The 21,943-nt window shown below is 42.9% G+C and overlaps 3 protein-coding genes across 4 annotated transcripts; 2 read left to right on the top strand and 1 right to left on the bottom strand.

The window, feature by feature from the left end:
- Nucleotides 1-552: 552 nt before the first annotated feature.
- tspo (translocator protein) lies at nucleotides 553-9,417 on the top strand. 2 transcript variants are annotated; one of them, XM_084316575.1, is made up of 4 exons: nucleotides 553-646; nucleotides 6,502-6,676; nucleotides 6,818-6,956; nucleotides 7,674-9,417. In XM_084316575.1, exons 2-4 carry the CDS (start codon nucleotides 6,504-6,506, stop codon nucleotides 7,845-7,847), a joined length of 486 nt encoding a protein of 161 aa, XP_084172701.1. In that variant the 5' UTR covers nucleotides 553-646; nucleotides 6,502-6,503; the 3' UTR covers nucleotides 7,848-9,417. The 2 variants fall into 2 exon arrangements, with proteins under 2 accessions (XP_084172701.1, XP_084172700.1); XM_084316574.1 differs by lacking the exon at nucleotides 553-646 and adding an exon at nucleotides 669-842.
- A 136-nt stretch (nucleotides 9,418-9,553) lies between these two features.
- uqcc2 (ubiquinol-cytochrome c reductase complex assembly factor 2) lies at nucleotides 9,554-20,537 on the bottom strand. The gene is made up of 4 exons (XM_084316576.1): nucleotides 20,381-20,537; nucleotides 19,200-19,274; nucleotides 15,082-15,148; nucleotides 9,554-9,734 (listed from the first exon to the last, which is right to left on the bottom strand). Exons 1-4 carry the CDS (start codon nucleotides 20,516-20,518, stop codon nucleotides 9,616-9,618), a joined length of 399 nt encoding a protein of 132 aa, XP_084172702.1. The 5' UTR covers nucleotides 20,519-20,537; the 3' UTR covers nucleotides 9,554-9,615.
- A 102-nt stretch (nucleotides 20,538-20,639) lies between these two features.
- On the top strand, nucleotides 20,640-21,865 carry tomm6 (translocase of outer mitochondrial membrane 6 homolog (yeast)). Its single transcript, XM_084317608.1, has 3 exons — nucleotides 20,640-20,790; nucleotides 21,137-21,267; nucleotides 21,726-21,865. The coding sequence occupies exons 1-2, from the start codon at nucleotides 20,690-20,692 to the stop codon at nucleotides 21,231-21,233; spliced, it is 198 nt and encodes a 65-aa protein (XP_084173734.1). The 5' UTR covers nucleotides 20,640-20,689; the 3' UTR covers nucleotides 21,234-21,267; nucleotides 21,726-21,865.
- Nucleotides 21,866-21,943: the final 78 nt, after the last annotated feature.

The raw sequence follows: 21,943 nt of genomic DNA, 5'->3' as shown, positions 1-21,943 counted from the left end.
GTCCCCTACCCAACCCCCCCCCCCCCCCCCCCCCACCTCCAATGTACAGCCCTCACCCAACCCACCCAACCCCACCCCACCAACCTCCTCCAATGTACAGTTTCTACGCCAAATGTATATACACTCCTTTTCTGGACACTTTTGTATCACAAACAGTACTGTATTTGCAAATCTGATATGTCATAAATGTATAGATGTAGCAGTACTGTCTATCTGTATGTCATGTATGTCATATATGTTATGATGAATTGAAAATGGGGGACCCTGGTGGAAACAAGACGAAAGTCTTTCTCTGGTCTGCATCCCCTTAACAATTGTATGTATTGAGATGTACTGTACTGTACCCATTCTGCAATCTGTTAATAAACTTTTCAATCAATCAATCAATCTGCAGCCTCGGAGATTGTTCCAGATTGGGCAACTTCCGCCCGCTCCCACGACATTTCTCCCGCTGACAGGACAATGCGCTGATTGGCGGAAAGTACGGAAGTATCTCGAAGTACGTCTGACGTATCTCGAAGTACGTGGGACCCTATTGGCATCGTCCAATAGGCGAAGCAATGCGCTTTGGCAGTAATCATCATATAACTAGGGTTATAGGATAACCTTCGTTACAAATTATATTTCGTCACGCTGTTTTGCTTTTGTAAGTATGGGAGTGTCCCCACATGCCCTACTGCTCGCACAGATAAGGGAACTCGAGAAACGTCTATCTTGCTGTTTCAGGAATGGTCTGTCATTCTTAGCCAACTGTAACCGTAAATTGGCGGCTGGCCAGTCAATTTACGTTTCTTTGACAACATTGCATACTAGCCAAGCACTAAACTCGCGGACCGCTTTGGGTAAGCAAGCATAATCAAAATATTACAACTGAACCTGTCGATATTCTTTCATCCATCTACAGTTGCAGCTGCGTTACAAGATTTAGCGACATTTTAAAACCGCTTTGACTTTGAACTTTGTTTGCAACACGAATAAACTCGGACGCGATTAAATGTCTCTGCTTGAGTTGTGTAAAGAAAAGATTCAGTGCAACTGATTTGATTTCTATAGCGTAGTATGGCTAAGTTACATAATTCAAGCTAATAATGCTGTAATTGTATATATTCTCTTTTAGAAAACAATACTGTATATTTGTATATCTTGTATGTCATAAATGTCTGGATGTAACAGTACTGCATATCTGTATGTCATGTATGTCATACATGTTATTATTAATTGAAAATGGGGGACCCTGATGTAAACAAGACGAAAGTCTTTCTCTGGTCTGCATCCCCTTACATTATTGTGTGTATTGAGCCGTATTGTAATAATTGTATTGTACCCATTCTGCAATCGGTTAATACAATTTTCAATCAATCAATGCTGCTTCATACACCATGCTAATAAAGTATCTAATTAACCTTTCCATTGCCACGTGTTTAAGTTTGAGATATTTAACCAAGTCACTGAAAATACTGAAGTAATTTAGTTTCATAGAGCCATAGCCCAGTTTATTTTGCTAATATGGGTTGGGACCCAACATACCTTCTTCTGGAGGGTCTGCACACTAGTAACAACACATTTAGAGTCTGTCCCACTGTCCCATGGCAGGAGTAAGTAGTGGTGCAGCCAGGGGCGTAACTCCCACGGGGGTCTTTGGAATGTGTCCCCCGCATTTTTTCAGAATGCAGTTATGTCCCCCCCCCCTTCTGACTACCTGTCCTATTATTATGCAAAGAGGAGTAGATGGGGGTCGCATTCTTGCCCTTATCTAGAGCTAAACCAGCAGCAGTGATGACACCAGCAGTGTGTGTGTGTGTGTGTGTGTGCAGTGAGTGGTGCGTTCCTGAAATCAACTGGGATTGCACTCTCTATTTGCATATCAATAGCGCCGGTCGCCAGGTGTGTTAAATACGACCGGCGCTATTGATATGCAAATAGCGAGTACTTATCTGGGCTTGCACTTAGTGCACCCCCGTCCCATGAAGAACGCACGCCTACAGTGTGTGTGTGACATAGAAGAAGAAAATTATACTTAAAAGAATAATGTTTACCGATTACTCATCAGATATTCTAGACTCCAAACGTTTCATGATCGCAAATTGTTTTAATTGTTCTTCATTCTGTTCCCCCCGTTTTGTTGATAGATTATATGAAGACCAGAAGTCAAATGTATTCTGATGCCGGCAATGTTCATTCCACTAAAAGATAAAATAGGTTTTCTTGGTGTGAGAAACTCTTTTAACTGGGTTGGAGATAAACATGGAGACTGGAACACGGATATGCAACGAAAAGATGCACCCGTCTTCAAGTCATTCAGTAGGTTTTGTGATCTGCACGGCCTCAGCCAGCTAATCACCCAACCCACACGTGTATGTGAATCAACTCAGACTACCATTGACCTCATTCTGACCTCCGACAAGTCCAAGATCTCCAAGAAAGGGGTTATAGCATGCGGGTTAAGTGATCATTATATGATATTCTGTACCCGCAAAAAACTAAAACAAAAGGCTGGCTGCCACAAAACAGTCACATCTAGAGACCTCAAAACCTACTCTAGCGAGGCCTTTAACCTTGAACTGGAGAGCCTGGACTGGTCAGATGAACTCAATGGTACACTGGTTGAAGAAACATGGCTTGGTTTCAAAACCAAATTCTCAACAATACTAAACGACATGGCCCCCCTAAGAACCACCAGGGTAAAAAATCGCGCTGAGCCGTGGATGCACTCCGAAATACTGGCCGCTATGAAAACCAGAGACAAAAAATGCTCTGAGTTTCGTAAAAGTCAGTCAAAGCTTACTAAAAGCACGAGCAGTGAACTCCAAGCCCACGTGACTGAACTCAAACTAGAAAGAAACAGACTAAGAAACGACGTAAACTCCATGATCAAAACTGCAAAAAAGAATTTCATCAATGACAAAACTGAGGAAAACAAAAACAAACCACGTGAACTTTGGAAATTACTCAATAATCAACTAGGATGCAGTAAAAAACTTAAAACCAGATTCTCAAACATAAACATAAAAACGGACAACACGCTCATCACAGACAAGCTGGATGTAGCCAATTACTTAAACATTTTCTTCACAAACATAGCCACAACACTGGTAAACAAACTACCCTCCCACTCAGGGCTTTATGGGGTAGAACACATAGTAGCTTACTACAAAAACCTAGGGGTCCGCAAGGACGACTTCAAGCTGGAAATGGTAACAACAGATGAGGTACTCAATAAACTGAGCGCCCTCCAACCTAACAAGGCCACTGGCCATGACAACATCCCCTCCAAATTCCTCAGAGACTCAGCAGCCGCCATCACCCCAATCATCACACACATAATAAACCTCTCCATAAAACAGGGACACGTCCCCAAGGACTTCAAAATTGCGAGGGTGACCCCTCTGCACAAAAAGGGCAGCAAATTAGACCCAGGCAACTACCGCCCTGTTTCTATTCTCACCTCCATCTCGAAAGTCATGGAAAAAATAGTCTACGAACAGGTCGAAAAGTACCTAGCGGAAAAAAATCTAATCTACGAATTCCAATCTGGCTTCAGAACATCCCACTCCACTGACACATGCCTTCTCTATTTGAATGACCACATCAAACAAGAGGTGGACGCAGGCAAATACTGCGGCATGGTCATGCTGGACCTACAAAAGGCCTTTGACACGGTCAATCACTCCATTCTGATTGACAAGCTAAAAGCAATTGGTTTTGATAGTCTATCAGTGAGCTGGATGCAATCCTACCTTGAGGGGAGGGAACAGATGGTGGAGGTAAACGGTACCCTATCCCCCCCTCTCACAGTGAGCTGTGGTGTTCCACAAGGAAGCATACTAGGACCGCTACTGTTCCTAATTTATGCAAATGACATGTCGTCAGCTTGTGACTGCAACTTGTTCCTGTTTGCGGACGACTCAGCCCTGCTGGTCTCTGACAAGAACAAGTTACAGGTTGAAAAAACCCTCAGCTCGGAACTAGGCAGAATCTGCATATGGCTCGCTGATAACAAACTATCATTACACATGGGCAAAACAGAGTCCATTCTCTTCGGTTCAAATAACAAACTCAGCAAGACCGACGGCTTCTCAGTTACAGTGGGTGACAATATTGTCACAAGGAAAGATGAAATTACCAAAGGAATGTGGATCACTACCCACTTTCAAAACCTCTCTCAAGAGACACCTACGGGAGACTGCAATTCAACACTGGCCCCTGTAAATATCCTAACCCAACCCCCTCCAATGTACAGTCATTTACCTAGTATGGTTTTGTCAATAGTCCAATGTACAATTTTGTTTGTTTGTACAGAGTCTCCCCCCCCTCAATGTACAGTTTTGCTTGTTTATACAGTGTGCCCCCCCCCCCCCCCCAACCACCTCCAATGTAAATTACCCAGTATGGTTGTCAATATCCCAGTGTACCCAACCCCCCCCACCCAACCTCCTCCAATGTACAGTTTCTACGTCAAATGTATATACTCCCTTTTCTTGACTCCTTCTGTATCACAAACAGTACTGTATTTGCAAATCTGGTATGTCATAAATGTATAGATGTAGCAGTACTGACTATCTGTATGTCATGTACGTCATATATGTCCTGATGAATTGAAAATGGGGGACCCTGGTGGAAACAAGACGAAAGTCTTTCTCTGGTCTGCATCCCCTTAACAATTGTGTGTATTGAGCTGTACTGTATTGTACCCATTCTGCAATCTGTTAATAAAGTTTTCAATCAATCAATCAAAACCTACCTGGGTTCCATCCTAGAGGCTAATCTCTCCTGTGACAAAATGGCATCCAATGTAATAAAAAAAGTCAACCAACGAACTCGGTTCTTGTACCGGATCTCCTCTCTGGTAAACAAGAATACCCTGAAGACTCTGGCAGGAGCACTCATTCAGGGGTACTACGACTATGCTTGCACCTCATGGTACCAAAGCACCTCAAAGGCGCTAAAAACAAAATTACAAACATCTCAAAACAAACTGGTCAGACTACTGCTTGACCTTACTCCTAGAACCCACCTCACCCCTGCCCACTTTGACAACCTAGGATGGCTTAGAGTAGATGACAGAGTACAGCAACTTGCAATGGGCCTGGTCTACAAGATACACTACACGACCAAGGTACCCATGTACATGGCAAAATACTTCCCAAAGGTCAGTGAATACCACGATCACAACACCAGAGGGAGCTCCACAAATCATGTTAAACCCAGATTCGGCTCAAATAAGGGACTAAACACGTTTCGCAATTATGCCACATCAATGTGGAACGCCCTACCCAAAGCTGTAAAGGAATGTGGATCACTACCCACTTTCAAAACCTCTCTCAAGAGACACCTACGGGAGACTGCAATTCAACACTGGCCCCTGTAAATATCCTAACCCAACCCCCTCCAATGTACAGTCATTTACCTAGTATGGTTTTGTCAATAGTCCAATGTACAATTTTGTTTGTTTGTACAGAGTCTCCCCCCCCTCAATGTACAGTTTTGCTTGTTTATACAGTGTGCCCCCCCCCCCCCCCCCCAACCACCTCCAATGTAAATTACCCAGTATGGTTGTCAATATCCCAGTGTACCCAACCCCCCCCACCCAACCTCCTCCAATGTACAGTTTCTACGTCAAATGTATATACTCCCTTTTCTTGACTCCTTCTGTATCACAAACAGTACTGTATTTGCAAATCTGGTATGTCATAAATGTATAGATGTAGCAGTACTGACTATCTGTATGTCATGTATGTCATATATGTCCTGATGAATTGAAAATGGGGGACCCTGGTGTAAACAAGACGAAAGTCTTTCTCTGGTCTGCATCCCCTTAACAATTGTGTGTATTGAGCTGTACTGTATTGTACCCATTCTGCAATCTGTTAATAAAGTTTTCAATCAATCAATCAATCAAACATGACATTTCATTTTCTGCAGATGAAGTGGCAATTAGAAATGCTTGAAAGTGCTCTTTAGTTCACAGATGAGTTGGACCCTGTTTTTTTGGCACGTTCCTCTGGTTATTGCAGTGATCTCATGTTGAAAGAAGAATTTCAGCATGAGTTCATTTACTGCAGTGTTGTGTTTTGGGGGAATCAGGAGTAAGGATTTTGATTTGCTTCTTTAGAATTCTATGCTGTAGCTTTGTCACAACAATCCCACATTTGATTCACATGCTGTACACTTTAACAAGTTTGCTTGACTCCCATTTCTAAGAGCAATTTGCCATAGCAAAGACCATTACCTGGAGATCTCTGAATGCAATGGAAATTCTGTATGTATGAGCTCAGTGTGTCGTTTACATGGAGAAATGGCGCCACCGCCTGGGAAAATGCGGTATTGCACCCCTGGTATTAAAAAAAAAATCGAGGTAGAGAGGGGGGGGGGGCCCCCCTAACCCCCCCCAGCGACGTCACTCGCCACACCCACAAATCTGTCCCCGGCACACCTGGAGAGAGAGTTACGCCACTGGGTGCAGCTACGAAGACTCCGGCGTGACTTATAATTTCTCTCTAGACATGTTGCTGCCTATGCTGGGACTGACTGCCCTGCCATACGTCGGAGCGCTATATGGAAGCTATATAACACGCAAAGAGGTGAAGACATGGTACCCCACCCTTCAAAAGCCATCGTGGCGCCCACCAAATGCAGCGTTCGCAGTAGTGTGGACCGGTCTGTATACAGGCATGGGGTAAGCATCTCTTATCTGGTTTGTAAGTTCGCCATGAAGGCTACACCTCACCTGCAATAATTTCTTATGTGATGTTTTTTTCATTGTCTCTGATTAGTTTAAAACCCATGTACTGACACTATATCCTGGGCTGTTATGCAGGTATGGCTCCTACCTAGTGTGGAGAGAGCTCGGAGGTTTCACTGAGGATGCGCTGGTGCCCATGGGCTTGTATGCGCTGCAGCTAGCTCTAAATTGGGCCTGGACTCCTCTCTTCTTTGGGGCACACAAGCTGAAATTGGTAAATGGAAATGTAATCCCTTTTCATTCAAAGCCCAACTCGATCACTGAATCTATAAGGGGTGCAATGAATGTGACTGAGCAATGTGGGAGCAACAGTGGCTCAGCAGCAGTCGCCTGGTAAATGGAAGGTTTCCGGTGTGATTCCGGCTCCTCGCAGCATGTCGAAGTGTCCTTGAGCAAGACACTGAACCCCTACTGTAACTGCAGGTTGGCGCCTTGCATGGTTACTTGCCTCCACCATCAGTGTGTGAATGTGTGGCATAAGTCGTAAAGCACTTAAAAAGTGCTAAATAAATGTTGTCCATGGTAAATTAATCTGAGAAACACCCTCTTGCTGAGTCTGAGATTGATGTTGAAGTTCAGAATTTTGGACCCCTGTTCCTACTTATCGGTAGAGTCTTTTCTCAGCACAATCCATGCCGTTCTTCATACTGGACACCCGCAGCTCTGGGCTAGTTAGCCAAGAAACGAATGCAAAGTCAATGGGAACACGCTTCAGTCTGTGAAAAGGCCCTGAAATAAATGCTGAAACCCACTCTGTGCACCAAAAGTAGGTTTCAGTGTTTATTTCATTGACTTTGCATTTTCTTTTTGTTTAACTAGCCCAGAGCTGTGGGTAGTATATCCAGGATGAAGAACAGAATGGAGTGTGCTGAGAAAGGACTCCTACCAATCGACATCATCTGGGAAACTTAAAATTCTTTGCTGTGTTTAGGCACTCATGGAGATCGTGGTCCTCACTGGAACCGTCGGAGCCACCATGGTGTCCTGGTATCCCATCAGCCGGACCGCCGGGCTCCTCATGGTGCCGTACCTGGCGTGGCTGTGTGTAGCCACCTCCCTCAACTACTGCATATGGAGAGACAACCCAGAGAAGAAAGAGGAATAGATGACAGTAAATGAGCTATGAATGAAGCTCTCCGGAGACTTGGAAGAAGTCGTTTTGAAGTCTAACTCCACCAGGCAGCCGTCTAAAAGAACACTCCGCTCCAAGGACAGCATTTTGATTCAGTTCTTTGTCCATCATACCTTGATTGAGTCATTCATAACACCGAGTCTTACAGGGTTATACAGCTAATATCAGCTTTTAATTAGTACATTTAAAGAGGCATTTTGCCAATATTTTAATATTGTTCTGTTGTGAGGAGTACATGTGATAATCGGATATAAAACATACCATGTTGTGTCTCGAAGGGCTGATCCTGCTCCACCCCCCGAGACGCATCTTGTGGCTCTCGCCGCCTTCAAATGGAACTCGTGGTTTCGATATGGGAAGTCGAGTATGTGATATGTGTTCAAGTGGTTAAAATCATATACAATAAGGGCGGCTACGTGGCGTAGTGGGCAAGGCGCTCGCCACGAAATGCTGGAGACGCTGGGCTCGTCAGTTCGAGCCCAGCGCTCCACATTTGCTTTCAGTTTAGCTGGTCGTCCGTACTAATACACATTGGCCGTATTAGGGGGTGGGAAACTGATGGGTGGGGATCGGGCGTTGTGGACAGCGACGCCTACAGGTCGGTTGGTGCGCCTGCGCAGTAGAATCAGGAAGTGTCAGAGGCAGCGTGAGCCTCCCACGCGTTACTCCTCGCCACTGAGAGATCGAGCTGCGCAGGTGAAAAGATGCGACTGCTGTTACCTCAAGTACCGGAGGGGACTTGTGCTATGTATGACTTAGTCCACATTGCAGCCGGCTTGTGGGAGGCAAGAAACAGCGTCCGTGACAGGGGAGGGTTGAATTGGATGATACGAAATTGGGATGGGAGAAAATATAGAAAATGGGAGAAAGTGGATAAAAAAAAAAAATCATATACAATATAATTCCACCGCCAAACGGATTTGCGCGGGCTCCGCCGTAAAAAATAAAGCCATTGTCACGTGACTTGCGTCACAACTCATGAACTCCGAGTTACCAGAAAGTTTCCACTGACGAAGTTGTGAACACAACGACCCCATGTCCTCGAGGAACCAACAGAAGATGGTAAGCTACTGATTACTACATGTTCTCCTCACAACAGAACCATAGGATTCAGGTTAACAATCAGCAAAATTCCTTTTTTTGGTGGAGCAGTGAGGCCTTTTGAATGTAGAATCTTTTGTTAATCAAACTTTGATCACATAATGTATTTAGTTTGTATTTAATTATTCAACTGATTGTTCGCTTGCATTTAATCTATTGCATTCGTTTGCTGTAATCGTTTTTTTATTCTATAATAAATACCTATTTTCATTCCTATGATTATGACTCGTTTGGTGGTTGATGCCATTAGTTAGAAAGCCTCTAACCTTTTTACTATTATGTACCCTAATACTACTAGTCTTATACTACTCCCCATCTTGCTAATATGTCTATACTACTATGCACTGCTTTGGCGCAGAAAGTTGCAGAGGTGTAAGGATGAGCGTGTGGGAATATGTTTCACATCAGCCAACGGGACGTTTCGTTTGAATGCAGCTGGGATGTCACGTGATAAGAGAACACCTTTACCTTTTGCCTTTTATGTGTTCTGCTCCACCATCCATCCCTCAACCTACAAACCTATATACGCTACATGCCGTGTTGTAATGGTCCCCAAAAATAATAATACAAAATCTGTATGAATAATGATATATTTATTCCTAAACAGACACAAGCAGCGGAGAAAATAAGTCAAAACATGCTATTTTTCAGGCGTCTTCTCGGGAACGTCTTCTGGTGACTTGGAGGAGAAGCGCTCCATTAAAGTCTTCCACAAACCCTTCTTCTCCTCGTCCATCTGCTGCACCTGCTGCATGCTTCCTGGAGAAGACAAAGACAACTACATCAAGAGAGGGTTGTCCCTTTAACCCTTTCAGGACCTTGGAATGTTTTCTAAAGAAATTCCATTTTGAGATAGAGAGCTTTCGAGGCACACTCCTACGCAGAGAGTTGGACGACGTTCCACTGTCAAACATCTCTGCCCGAACAGGAAGTAAACTCACGGCTCTACCTTTACTCGTATTATTTTCCTTTAACATATTGAATAAATTATATTATTGTTCCCCGTTGTATTTTTTTTGTCTCTTTAACACATTCCCTGCCACGGTTATATCCATCAATGTAGCCTCACTGCCACCACTCTAAGCCTATGGAGATGTTCACCTTCTTTGCAGGGCTATAACTTTTTTTAATTGTATTGCTAAATTGACATTACTATGGCCCATTCAACATCGATTATCTATCGTTCAGGATGTAGGAACGTTATACCTTTTCATTCATAGATTCTTCCAAAAATACCTTCTAGAATATAAGTATGTTTTTATCGTTTTCTGCAGTAATTCATAGAACGTGAGTTATAGGAATAAACGCATATATAGATTATCAACTGCCGTTTATTCCCGATACACGCTATATTAAAAAATTCAACTGTATATGATCCTATACGTTATGAGTCATCATGCGCGGATGAAAGGGGGGGGGTTGTTTATAATTCCGTGATAGTCAGTAAATGCTTTATGTAGTATGGGTGATATATTGATCAGATCGGTTTGCAGTGAAAAGAATAAACAATTGGGCTGAAAATAGCATCATCGTCCTCTTACCGTGCATCAATGAGACTGGCGGTGAAAGATCCCAGGTATAGGACGTCGATCGCCTAGGTCCATTTCCGGTTTTTATGTCGCAATAAACGCCGAAATCATATATCGATTATTAAGTTTATAAAGCGATCAATATGTACTATAGTATCTGTCGGGAGCCTTGCAACAATGTCTGACGACTGACTGCCGGATGAATTTAATCGACGGGACACCTCCCACTTCCTGTTGTTCGAGTAACTCGCCCGACCATCCACCAGGCGGCGGTATTGAGCCGTCGTTTTTTTTGCCATAGGGTCCAGCTGCAGCGCCGGAGATGTATATATGAATTATGAATGCCATGGCGAAAGAATTTAATATTGATCTCAATATCGCTGTACAGCATGGTCTGGCGGTATAAGCATGACGGGCAATAACGTTTTAAAGCGTTTCCGGCGGTGGATGTGTTAATAAATAACATTTGTTTATAAAAGTTAAATAATTACATTTCACGGTGTCTAAGCAGCCTTGTTTATTTACCATGTCCATGGAAGCAACGATGAATGGAGCCATAAAGGTAGTTTCTTCATGCATCAAAGACGCAACACTATAATATGTTTACTTTTCTGATAACTACTATACTGCATAACTCAAATGTTCAGACAAGTTACATTTTTGGTTATTAGTGATACTCAATTCAACAGCTGCATTTTCTTTCAAACTTGTTTCGTCGTTTAGCAGGCTGTGATGTACAGATGTAGAGACAGGTGTTTAGCAGGCTGTGATATTACAGGTGTAGAGACGGGTGTTTAGCAGGCTGCGATATTACAGGCGTAGAGACAGGTGTTTAGCAGGCTGTGATGTACAGGCGTAGAGACAGGTGTTTAGGAGGCTGTGATGTACTGAGGTGTAGAGACAGGTGTTAAGGAGGCTGTGATGTACAGGCGTAGAGACATGTTTAGCAGGCTGTGATGTACAGGTGTTTAGCAAGCTGTGACATACAGGCATAGAGACAGGTGTTTAGCAGTCTGTGATGTACAGGTGTAGAGACAGGTGTTTAGCAGGCTGTGATGTACAGGCGTAGAGACCGGTGTTTAGCAGGCTGTGATGTACAGGCGTAGAGGTGTTTAGCAGGCTGTGACGTACCGGCGTAGAGACAGGTGTTTAGCATGCTGTGATGTACAGGTGTAGAGACAGGTGTTTAGCAGGCTGTGATGTACAGGCGTAGAGACAGGTGTTTGGCAGGCTGTGATGTACAGGTGTTTAGCAGGCTGTGATGTACAGGCGTAGAGACCGGTGTTTAGCAGGTTGTGACGTACAGGCGTAGAGACAGGTGTTTGGCAGGCTGTGATGTACAGGTGTAGAGACAGGTGTTTAGCAGGCTGTGATGTACAGATTCAAGATTCAAGATTCAAGAGTTTTAATTGTCACGGCATACAGGTATACAATGAAATGCGGCTGGTCTTGCCCGCGACGATGTGCAATACAGTGGTACAACATATAATAGAATCCAATAAAATACAGTGGTACAACATATTAATAGAATCCAATAAAACAGTGCAATAAACAGGTACATGGTGTGCCATCTCGGTATCTGTACATTAGTATTTACAGAGCATATAGGACATGCTAGTTAGCTTTAGTAGTGCAATACACTGTTCCTGATGTTATACTATTTTAAGTGGCCTTTCCTCTGGCCATAAGTGTGCGTGTGTGCGGCATGAGTGTTAAAGTGGCTGCTAGTGTGTGAGCGTGCTCAGCGTGCGTGTCGTGTATGTACTTGTGTGTGGATAGTTCAGTTTCTGTGTCTCTCGATGTTCATTGTTCAAGGCTCTGATGGCCTGGGGGAAGAAGCTTAGCCTAAGCCTCTCCGTCTTAGTCTCTAGAATTCGCAGGCGTCTGCCTGACCTCAGCAGCTGGAACAGGCTGTTATTGGGGTGGTGGGGGTCTTTCATTATCCTGCAGGCTCTGGATTTGCACCTCTTGTTGTATAGAGCCTGCAGGGGAGGTAGCGCAATACCCGTGGTACGCTCGGCTGAGCGCACCACACTCTGTAGGGCCTTCTTGTCCTGTGCCGTGCTGTTCCCATACCAGGCAGTGATGTTTCCGGTCAAGATGCTCTCTACAGCTCCTGAGTAGAAGGACTGAAGTATCTTCCCCGATACTCTGAACTTCCTTAACTGTCTCAGGTGGTAGAGGCGCTGCTTCGCTTTCTTTACTACTGTGCCTATGTGTGTTGACCATGTCAGGTCCTCTGAGATGTGGACCCCCAGGTACTTGAAGCTGCTCACCCTGTCCACGGTAGCCCCGTTAATCCTCAGTGGTGTGTGTGTCTCCCGCTGTCCTCTCCTATAATCCACGATCAGCTCCTTGGTTTTACCAATGTTCAGGAGCAGGCTGTTGTCCTGGCACCAACGTTCCAGTACCTCAACCTCCTCCCGGTAGGCCTTCTCGTCGTTGTCCGAGATCAGCCCCACCACCACCGTGTCGTCGGCGAACTTCACAATGGAGTTGGAGCTGAACTTGGCCACACAGTCGTGTGTGTAGAGTGAGTACAGCAGGGGGCTTAGAACACAGCCCTGGGGGGACCCGATGCTCAGGGTGATGGTGTTGGAGGTCTGACCCCCCACCCTGACCGCCTGGGGTCTTTCACTCAGAAAGTCCAGTACCCAGGCGCTCAGGGCGGAGCTCAGGCCTAGCTCGATCAGCTTGTCCACCAGTCTGGTGGGGACTATGGTGTTGAACGCTGAGCTGTAGTCAATGAACAACAGTCTCACATAGCCCCCCTTCTGACGGTCAAGGTGGGAGAGAGTGCTGTGCAGTACCTGGGAGGCGTAGAGACCGGTGTTTAGCAGGTTGTGATGTACTGAGGTGTAGAGACAGGTGGGAGGCTGTGATGTACAGGTGTAGAGACGGGTGTTTAGCAGGCTGGTGTACAGGCGTAGAGACCGAGGATTTTAGCAGGCTGTGACATACAGGTATTTAGGAGGCTGTGATGTACAGGCGTAGAGACAGGTGTTTAGGAGGCTGTGACATACAGGCGTAGAGATGTTTAGCAGGCTGTGAGGTACAGGTGTAGAGACAGGTGTTTAGCATGCTGTGAGGTACAGGTGTAGAGACAGATGTTTAGCATGCTGTGAGGTACAGGTGTAGAGACAGATGTTTAGCAGGCTGTGAGGTACAGGTGTAGAGACAGATGTTTAGCAGGCTGTGACGTACAGGTGTAGAGACAGGTGTTTAGCAGGCTGTAACATACAGGCGTAAAGACAGGTGTTTAGCAGGATGTGACGTACAGGCGTAGAGACAGATGTTTAGCAGGCTGTGACGTGACGTACAGGCGTAAAGACAGGTGTTTAGCAGGCTGTGATGTAAAGGCGTAGAGACCGAGATGTTTAGCAGGCTGTGATGTACAGGCGTAGAGACAGAGGTGTTTAGCAGGCTGTGAAGTACAGATGTAGAGACAGCTCTGCGTAGGAGTGTGCTTTCGATGACCAGTAGCCATAAAAAAATTCTATCTCACATGAGAGATTGATTTCAAGAGTGTTTCTAAAGTCTTTCCTTTGCCATGTTGGCTGGAAACAGTAGTGTGTTTCATGTATTGCCAGCAACATGTCTCATTACATGGGCAGCATTACATGTCAGTTCTACTATGTTGTGTGATCCATAACTGAACACAAAGGAAAAGAGCTTCTTTGGATATACATTAAAAAAGTAATTAAATAAAAAACAAAGAAACTACAAGTTGAAAAGAAACAGCTGGTTTTGGTAATTTGGTAGAAGTCTGGCTTGTAGACGTTTCCTGGTCACAATACTGGCTCTCGGCTTCATCAATTGCCCCCATCTCAAGCCCCACACTACTTTCTTGATTGGAACCTTCTATCCCCAGGCCATCAGGCTGCTAAACGAACAATAATCACTATGCAACAACCATCAAATGCACACAGCACACACACCCACACACTCACTCAAACAAACAACACACTGCAGCACCCACTCTCCACACTTTAGATCACAAACACACTTACACTTTATATTTATTGATAAAGGATTTGCACTACAACTCGTACACCTACTGTGAATTGTACCTAAATTGCACCTCGTCCCATTTCTCCATTTCTGCCTTGCACTATATAGTATTGTATATTAGTACACTGCACAGTATTGTATATTGTATGGTAACTACGTCTATTCTGCATCGAACATTGTACATATGTCTAAACTGAACACTGTGACCTCATTTTTTTTACTTCTAATTTTACTATGTTATTTTATTTCATACTTATCTTGTCTTGCACAGTCTCTGGAGCGCAACAGTAAGAAGCATTTTGTATAAAAGTATTCTGTACTTCTGTATGACAACTATTAAAGAAACTTGAAACTTGAACTTGGAAGCAACAGTTGTGATTGGAGGATGAAGAAGAGGCACGGAGCTTGGGATAGGTCCATTGATCCCTTGGTCTCTTTATTTCATTAAATTATTATTCTTTATTTGCTTTGATTTAAAATGCAAAGAAGCTCTATTTTCTCTCTTGTTCATTTCTGACATTCGAGTTCCTTCGACAAAACATTTCCGGATCGTTTTAGATTCATACCTGACAACAGCAATTTGCATTCTTCCACAGTGACTCCAGTGAAGCTGGTATCTTTGACACGAGGGAACTGACAAAGAAAAAGGAAAACAAAAGACAGAAAATGAATTAGACTTGGATATATCTAATAGTAACAAACCCAGTCTCCAGACTAATTTGTCTGTGTGTATGCGTTATGTAGTTGTTTTATGTTCTTTAAACCATCTAAGTTCCATGTTTATTAATGTGCACTGCCCCTTTCTAAAAGAAAGTATAAAAATCTAAACCATTTACTTTCTTGGCAGTGACACTGGGACCACACGCACACACGCACACACACACACACACACACACACACACACACACACACACACACACACACACACACACACACACACACACACACACACACACACACACACACACACACACACACACACACACACACACACACACACACACACACACACACACACACACACACACACACACACACACACACACACACACACACACACACACACACACACACACACACACACACACACACACACACACACACACACACACACACACACACACACACACACACACACACACACACACACACACACACACACACACACACACACACACACACACACACACACACACACACACACACACACACACACACACACACACACACACACACACACACAGCTTTCAAATTCTGTATGTACTGCATACATAAAGTATGTATATAATACTACATACTGTTGGAGCTTACTGTTCAGTACATGAGTGCAGTATTAGTTTAGATTCAAATGTATTGTCATTATACAGCACAGGTACAGTTCCATGAAAGGTTTGGCATCAGAGTGCAAATGTAACAGTAAAGTACAACATACTTGGGAAGACCACACCCAGGTGGAAGTGGCTGTTCATAACAGCAAAAGAAAGAAATACAGCCATATGTTTCCTCTCCTAGTTGTGTAATCAGGAGGATATACTGTCAGTTTTGCTTCAGTGCCCAGTATGTTGGTTGTTTGGAAACTTTGCTGACCCAGAACCGAAATATTTTTGTTATATTTTGGGTGCATGATGGCGTATTTCACCCTTTGTTGATTTAATAACAAGGGTAAGTTAAAAAAAAATCTGATTTAGAAAATGTTTGATGTTGATTCATCATTTTATGTTTCCAACTCCAAGAACGCACAAGCACAGTGTGAAAATAAAAGCCCTTTATGTTTGCACTGTCAGATTAGTGTATAGATCAGGCTATGACCGCCCAGATTCAATAGAATTTCCGAAAAATGCTTTGAAAATGTGCAAGGTAAACAGGAACTCACGTGTTACTTAAAAATGATTCTCTGATTTGCACCAAACTTTACGTTTGTCCTACAAGAGCAAGGCGGTGTGTAAAGTTGATTAATTTCACCACATGGTGGCACTGTTCCCACAAAAGAGTGAACTGGTCCTTAATGACTGATTGATTGATATAACTTTATTAACAGATTGCAGAATGGGTACAATACGGTATGGCTCAATTAATACACACAATTGTTAAGGGGATGCAGACCAGAGAAAGACTTTCGTCTTGTTTACATCAGGGTCCCCCAGATCATGTTGTCAGATCATGATGGGGGACCCTGATGTAAACAAGACAAACGTCTTTCTCTGGTCTGCATCCCCTTAACAATTGTGTGTATTGAGCCGTACTGTATTGTACCCATTCTGCAATCTGTTAAATAAAGTTATTCATTCATTCATGATGAAATCGGTTGTTACTTTGGGATATTATACCATTTCTATCAATATGAAGGTGATACAATATAAAATGTGGCCCACATTTAGATTTCATCAGGGTACCGCAGAGTGGGAAATGGGCTTTGACTCATTTTTGTATGGATTTGTCAGTCTTAAACGTTATTTAGCCTAGACGCTGAGGAAAAATGACATGGGTACTTTTTTTTTTTTTTTTTTTATTCTCTTTTTCCTCCTTCCTTTTTCCGTTTTTCTCCCATCCCAATGTTTAGTCGTTATGCCAATTCCCAATCCCCTTCCTGGTCGTTGCGCACTCTACCCCCTACCATCAGTCCGGGAGGGTGGAGACTATCACATGCTTCCTCCGACACATGTGTACCCAGCCCACCGCTTCTTTTCACCTGGCAGCGCGTGTAACGTGTGGAAGGTCACACTACCTCTCTTAGATCCTTCCCTTGCTGTGCAGGCGCCCCGACCGAACTGTAGGAGTCGCTGTTTTACAACGACCAGGACCCACCCTCGCCGGGTTTCCCACACTCTAACACTGCCAATTGTGTTAGTATGGACGGTCGGCCAACCCGGAAGCACCACAGCTGGATTCAATCCCACTGTCTCTGTGGTGGTGGGCAGACGCTTAGTCCGCTGCGCCACCCCACCGGCCGCCCGACATAGGTACTTCTTGCCGCTGTCTTCAGATTGACAAATTCTGAATTATTGCCATTTGTGATATCAGTGGGAGGCACAACTTGTCACACAAGCAATCAATTACCTGTGCTTTCATTGGAGCCAGGAACACTGCCTACAGTACCTAATGTGCTGCCCAGTTTGTAAAAGTTGGGTGTGGGGTAGCCAGGCAGGGAAGGACATTTATTTAATATTAGGTGTGTTGCTGCATCCACCAAAAACAACATCTTCAATAAATGGAAAATAAATGATTACTATTTGAACATTTGACTAGTTGACATGTCCCCATTGATAAATAATAATATATAAAGAAAAAGATACATAATATGTCCCCTTTGATAAATAATAATATATAAAGATACATGTCATATTTAATAAATAATAATATATAAAGATACATAATATGTCCCCTTTAATAATAATGTATAAATATATGGGTTCCAGACGTCATTGACTGCAATGGATTTGCAACCAAGTATTAAAAGTGACAGTTTATCCAATTACTTTTGGATCCTTAAAAAATATTTATGGCCCTGACTGTATCACAAGAAAGTACTCAACCTCTACTGTCTTTAACACTTTCAGTGTCAACGACGAGATTTCTCGTTAGTTCATGCCAACCGTTGAGTGCCAGCCGACGAGAGATCTAGTTTTTAATCGTTATTTTTTTTTATTATCGATTTCCATGAATTTTTCATCAATCTAGCCTCACGTTACCAGTGGGGATCTGTCTGAGCTCGAACAGGGAAAATACCGCCTATCGTCTCTCCGGATGGTACTGCACCCCATTGGATTGGATTGAATGAAACGCAGAGAAAAAAAAGTCCTGCTTCCACATTTTACTTGTCAGGCATGTAATCCGAGCCTATTGCAGTCATCGCCCACCATCAGAACAGCGGAGAATATGTGTTTCCAGTACCCAGCGTTGGATCAATAAACGCGATCGATATTTGGAATGGCGATCAGGAATTGGAATAATCTTTTTGGAGAACATCTGATCTGAGGTAAGGAATCTATTTGACCAGTCTTGGGATAATCAGAGCTATTTTCACCTATATATCAGCGTGTGCCATATGTGTGTATGTGTGCGATCAGGAAATAAGATAATCGATTTTTCAGCCCGCTTCTATAGCGTGCATAAGTACACATATACTATCGATAATCTAGCGTTTATTTGAATACGATTCATAAATAGGCCGAAAAATGACAACGTGTTTTGTGTATTCCAGTGTATTTCAGTAAAGGGTGATTATCACAGAATCTTTATTTTTTTCTGAAACCTTCAAAAAACGAGCGTTTTTCAAAATGGTATAAAACGGAAATTAACCGATTAAAAAACAATCCGTTTCGACAATGTTGACTGCAACAAGTCATTGATAAGCGACGGTCATATTAGACACATAGCCATAATTGAATATATAGTTTATGCATTCGCAAATATGAGAGCTCCGTCATTGAATAGAGCGGTGGCACGCAACAGGGTTCCTAGGCACCGCATGGCTGGCACGGAAAGTGTTAATTATGAATGAACACAACACTAACTGACCATCTTTAGATAATAAACCACTCAACCTCTACCGTCTTTAACTATGAGTGAACACAACTCAAATACCATCTTTAAATAATAAAGTATTCAACCTCTACTGTCTTTAACTATGAATGAATAAAAGAGGACGTTGATGATGATTCTGATTGTTTCGATTCAGACTTACTCGTTCTCTGTATACATTCGTGTTGATATTGGCCAAACTGTCATACACTTGGTCACACTTCTCTGGATCCGAGATCTGCAAGGTAAAAAAAAAACAGAACATTGAGATTTTTGATTGAGTTTGATTAGTGAATTGTATGGAACAGGACTAATGTCCAGTGATGATTAAGATATCAAGAATACTGCATGTCTTATTAGATTCGATTAAAATGTATTGCAATCATACAGCACAACGAAAATAAGTTGACATCTAACCAGAGTGCAAGGTGACAATAAAATACAGTGTATCAAGTGTTTAAATGAAATATATATAATAAAGCTACTGAGTAAATATGCTAATCTGATGTATACAGTATTATTATTATTATGTACAGTATTATTATGTACAGCGATAAAAGTATAATACACTATGGTAGTAGGCCATACTGGCCAGTGGTATAACTAATAAGAGTATGTATGGGATGTATACAGATATATAGTATATTGAGTGTATATATAGTGCACAGAGTGGGTATGTAAACAGGAATATATGCAGATATATTCATACAGAATATATTTATGGTATATACAGTGCAAATGTGCTTGGCTGTCATACAGTGTTATATGGGTAGACTATAGGTTGAGGTAGGTAGTAATGATGACAGATCATGTGGGGAAATACATATAATATTTTCTATGTGGTGTTGTGTGTGTAAATGTGAATAATGATTTCTCAATGTAAGGCAGCCTAACTACAGCTGGTTACTTGCCAGGAGAATACATAATAGTTCCCTTGGCTACTTGTAAACAGAATAATGTTTATTTGAAATAGTTAGCTATTTACAATACCAAGCCTATATTAATAGATCCCATCGACTCAAAAAAAAATCTTCTTATGTTATGGCTAATTCCTCTTGGAGGAATGAATGACTCGACTATACAGACTCGGTTATTTGTGCAGAATGTGTACAGAACGCCCACTAACCAGGACACGGGAGCTAAGAGAAGAGATATATATATAATATATAAGATATATAAGAGAAGATGTATAACGTAATGGGATGCGTTTAGCTGGCTACAATGTTACATGGTGTGGTCACTGCAATCAAGGTCGTCAGCCTTGTTGCTCATCCCATTAGTTGAGCTGGTAAGCTTTTCTTGGTCTACAGAAAACCAGCGCGGCATGCAAAACAAAATAAATACCTGTGTGTTTTCACCCTCGCGAAAGGCGTGTGCTACTCTCTGTCGTAGAAACGTCCCTAAATCACGACCTTTCTTGGATTCATCCCGTGGCCATTCCTCACAGAGTTTCAAGAACCGTCGATACCTTGTAGCAGACATCTTTATGTTATGGAAGGCAATCGCGTTTACAGTGACAGATGCTATTTGAGCTCTGTGGCGCACCTTACTTGTGCCACATCCAAACTCTTCCCTCCGTGCAAATTCCCCTGATTGGTTCCATGCGGTTCCGATTTCCTTGCGTTCAGAGCACACGCACTCACAGCAGACAACATGAGTGGAGCGGGCAAAAAGAGTTCTCCGGGACCATCTGGCGTCGTTGAATGGATCAGCACCGCCTGTCGGTTTGCAACGGACAGAAGCGATTTTAGGAGGTCAGCCTTTATGGACACATTTTCTGTTTGTGAACCGTTTTCGTTTACCTACCTGCATGGTTAGCTAGCAACCTTGCTAGCTAGCTAGCATAGCCCATTTGCCCTTCTCTCTCAGCCAGTCAGCCTGGTCCCAGCCGGTGTTCCAGGGGAAGATATGTGTGGTGGCTATCCCTTAGCTATAGGCCCCAAAGACTCTCTGATTTAATTATGAGCTAGGTAGCTAACTTATGTCATGCTCTAAATGTACGTCATTTAGCATAGTGCGATTTTGTCAGCTTTGGTCTGATGACGTATTTGATTATATTTTACAAAGTGATCGAATGTGTCTGAATTAATCTTTCTCCAGGAACCTACTGGTCAACGTGGGTCTGTTTGTGGCTGGTGTTTGGGTCGCAAGAAATCTGTCAGATTTCGACCTGATGACCCCTCAACCTGTGGCCTAGCATCATCAGCATATAACCATGGTGATCCGCTGAGGTATCTTTTCTCTTCTGCTTGACCCCAGAGATGGAGACTGAGTCATGACTCATGTGTGATCTGAGTAATTTATCTGCCGCCATAATGTTGTATTATGATGACGATATCAACTAAGTCTTGAGACACTTAAGTATTTAATCCGCCCATATATATACTCTTATTAGTTATACCACTGGCCAGTAGGGCTTACTACCGTAGTGTACTATTTATACTTGTGTCACTGTACATAATTAATACTGTATGCATCAGATTAGCATTTTACTCCATAGCTTCATTATATACATTATACATATTCACTTGTTTACATTTAATCACAGTGTGTATTGTTATAACTGTTACCTTCCACTCTGGTTAGATGCCAACTTATTTTCATTGTGCTGTACTTGTGTTATCAATACATTTTAATCTAATCTATATACTAATCAAGTTAAATTGACCCTCATATCATCTCTATCTAGGTGTCATGGACCAAAACAGAAGAAATAAGGGACAAGAGTGCTCGGTGACGGCTTCAAAACATTGCTATTAGATTAACGATTCAGTGGAAACCGTTGTCACAACATTGACCATTTATTTTCTGTATTGGCAGCATCCTTTTCTTGTGCTGTGTAACTAGGGAGCGTGCGTTAATCAACTACCCAGACCAATAGTCCGACTAGTCCGTTCAAATCGGCTG

The sequence above is a fragment of the Notolepis coatsorum genome, assembly GCF_963971535.1.
Source record: "Notolepis coatsorum genome assembly, chromosome: 6".
NCBI lineage: Eukaryota > Metazoa > Chordata > Actinopteri > Aulopiformes > Paralepididae > Notolepis > Notolepis coatsorum.
The sequence above is the reverse complement of the archived record's forward strand: the minus strand, read 5'-3'. Positions and strand labels throughout refer to the sequence as shown.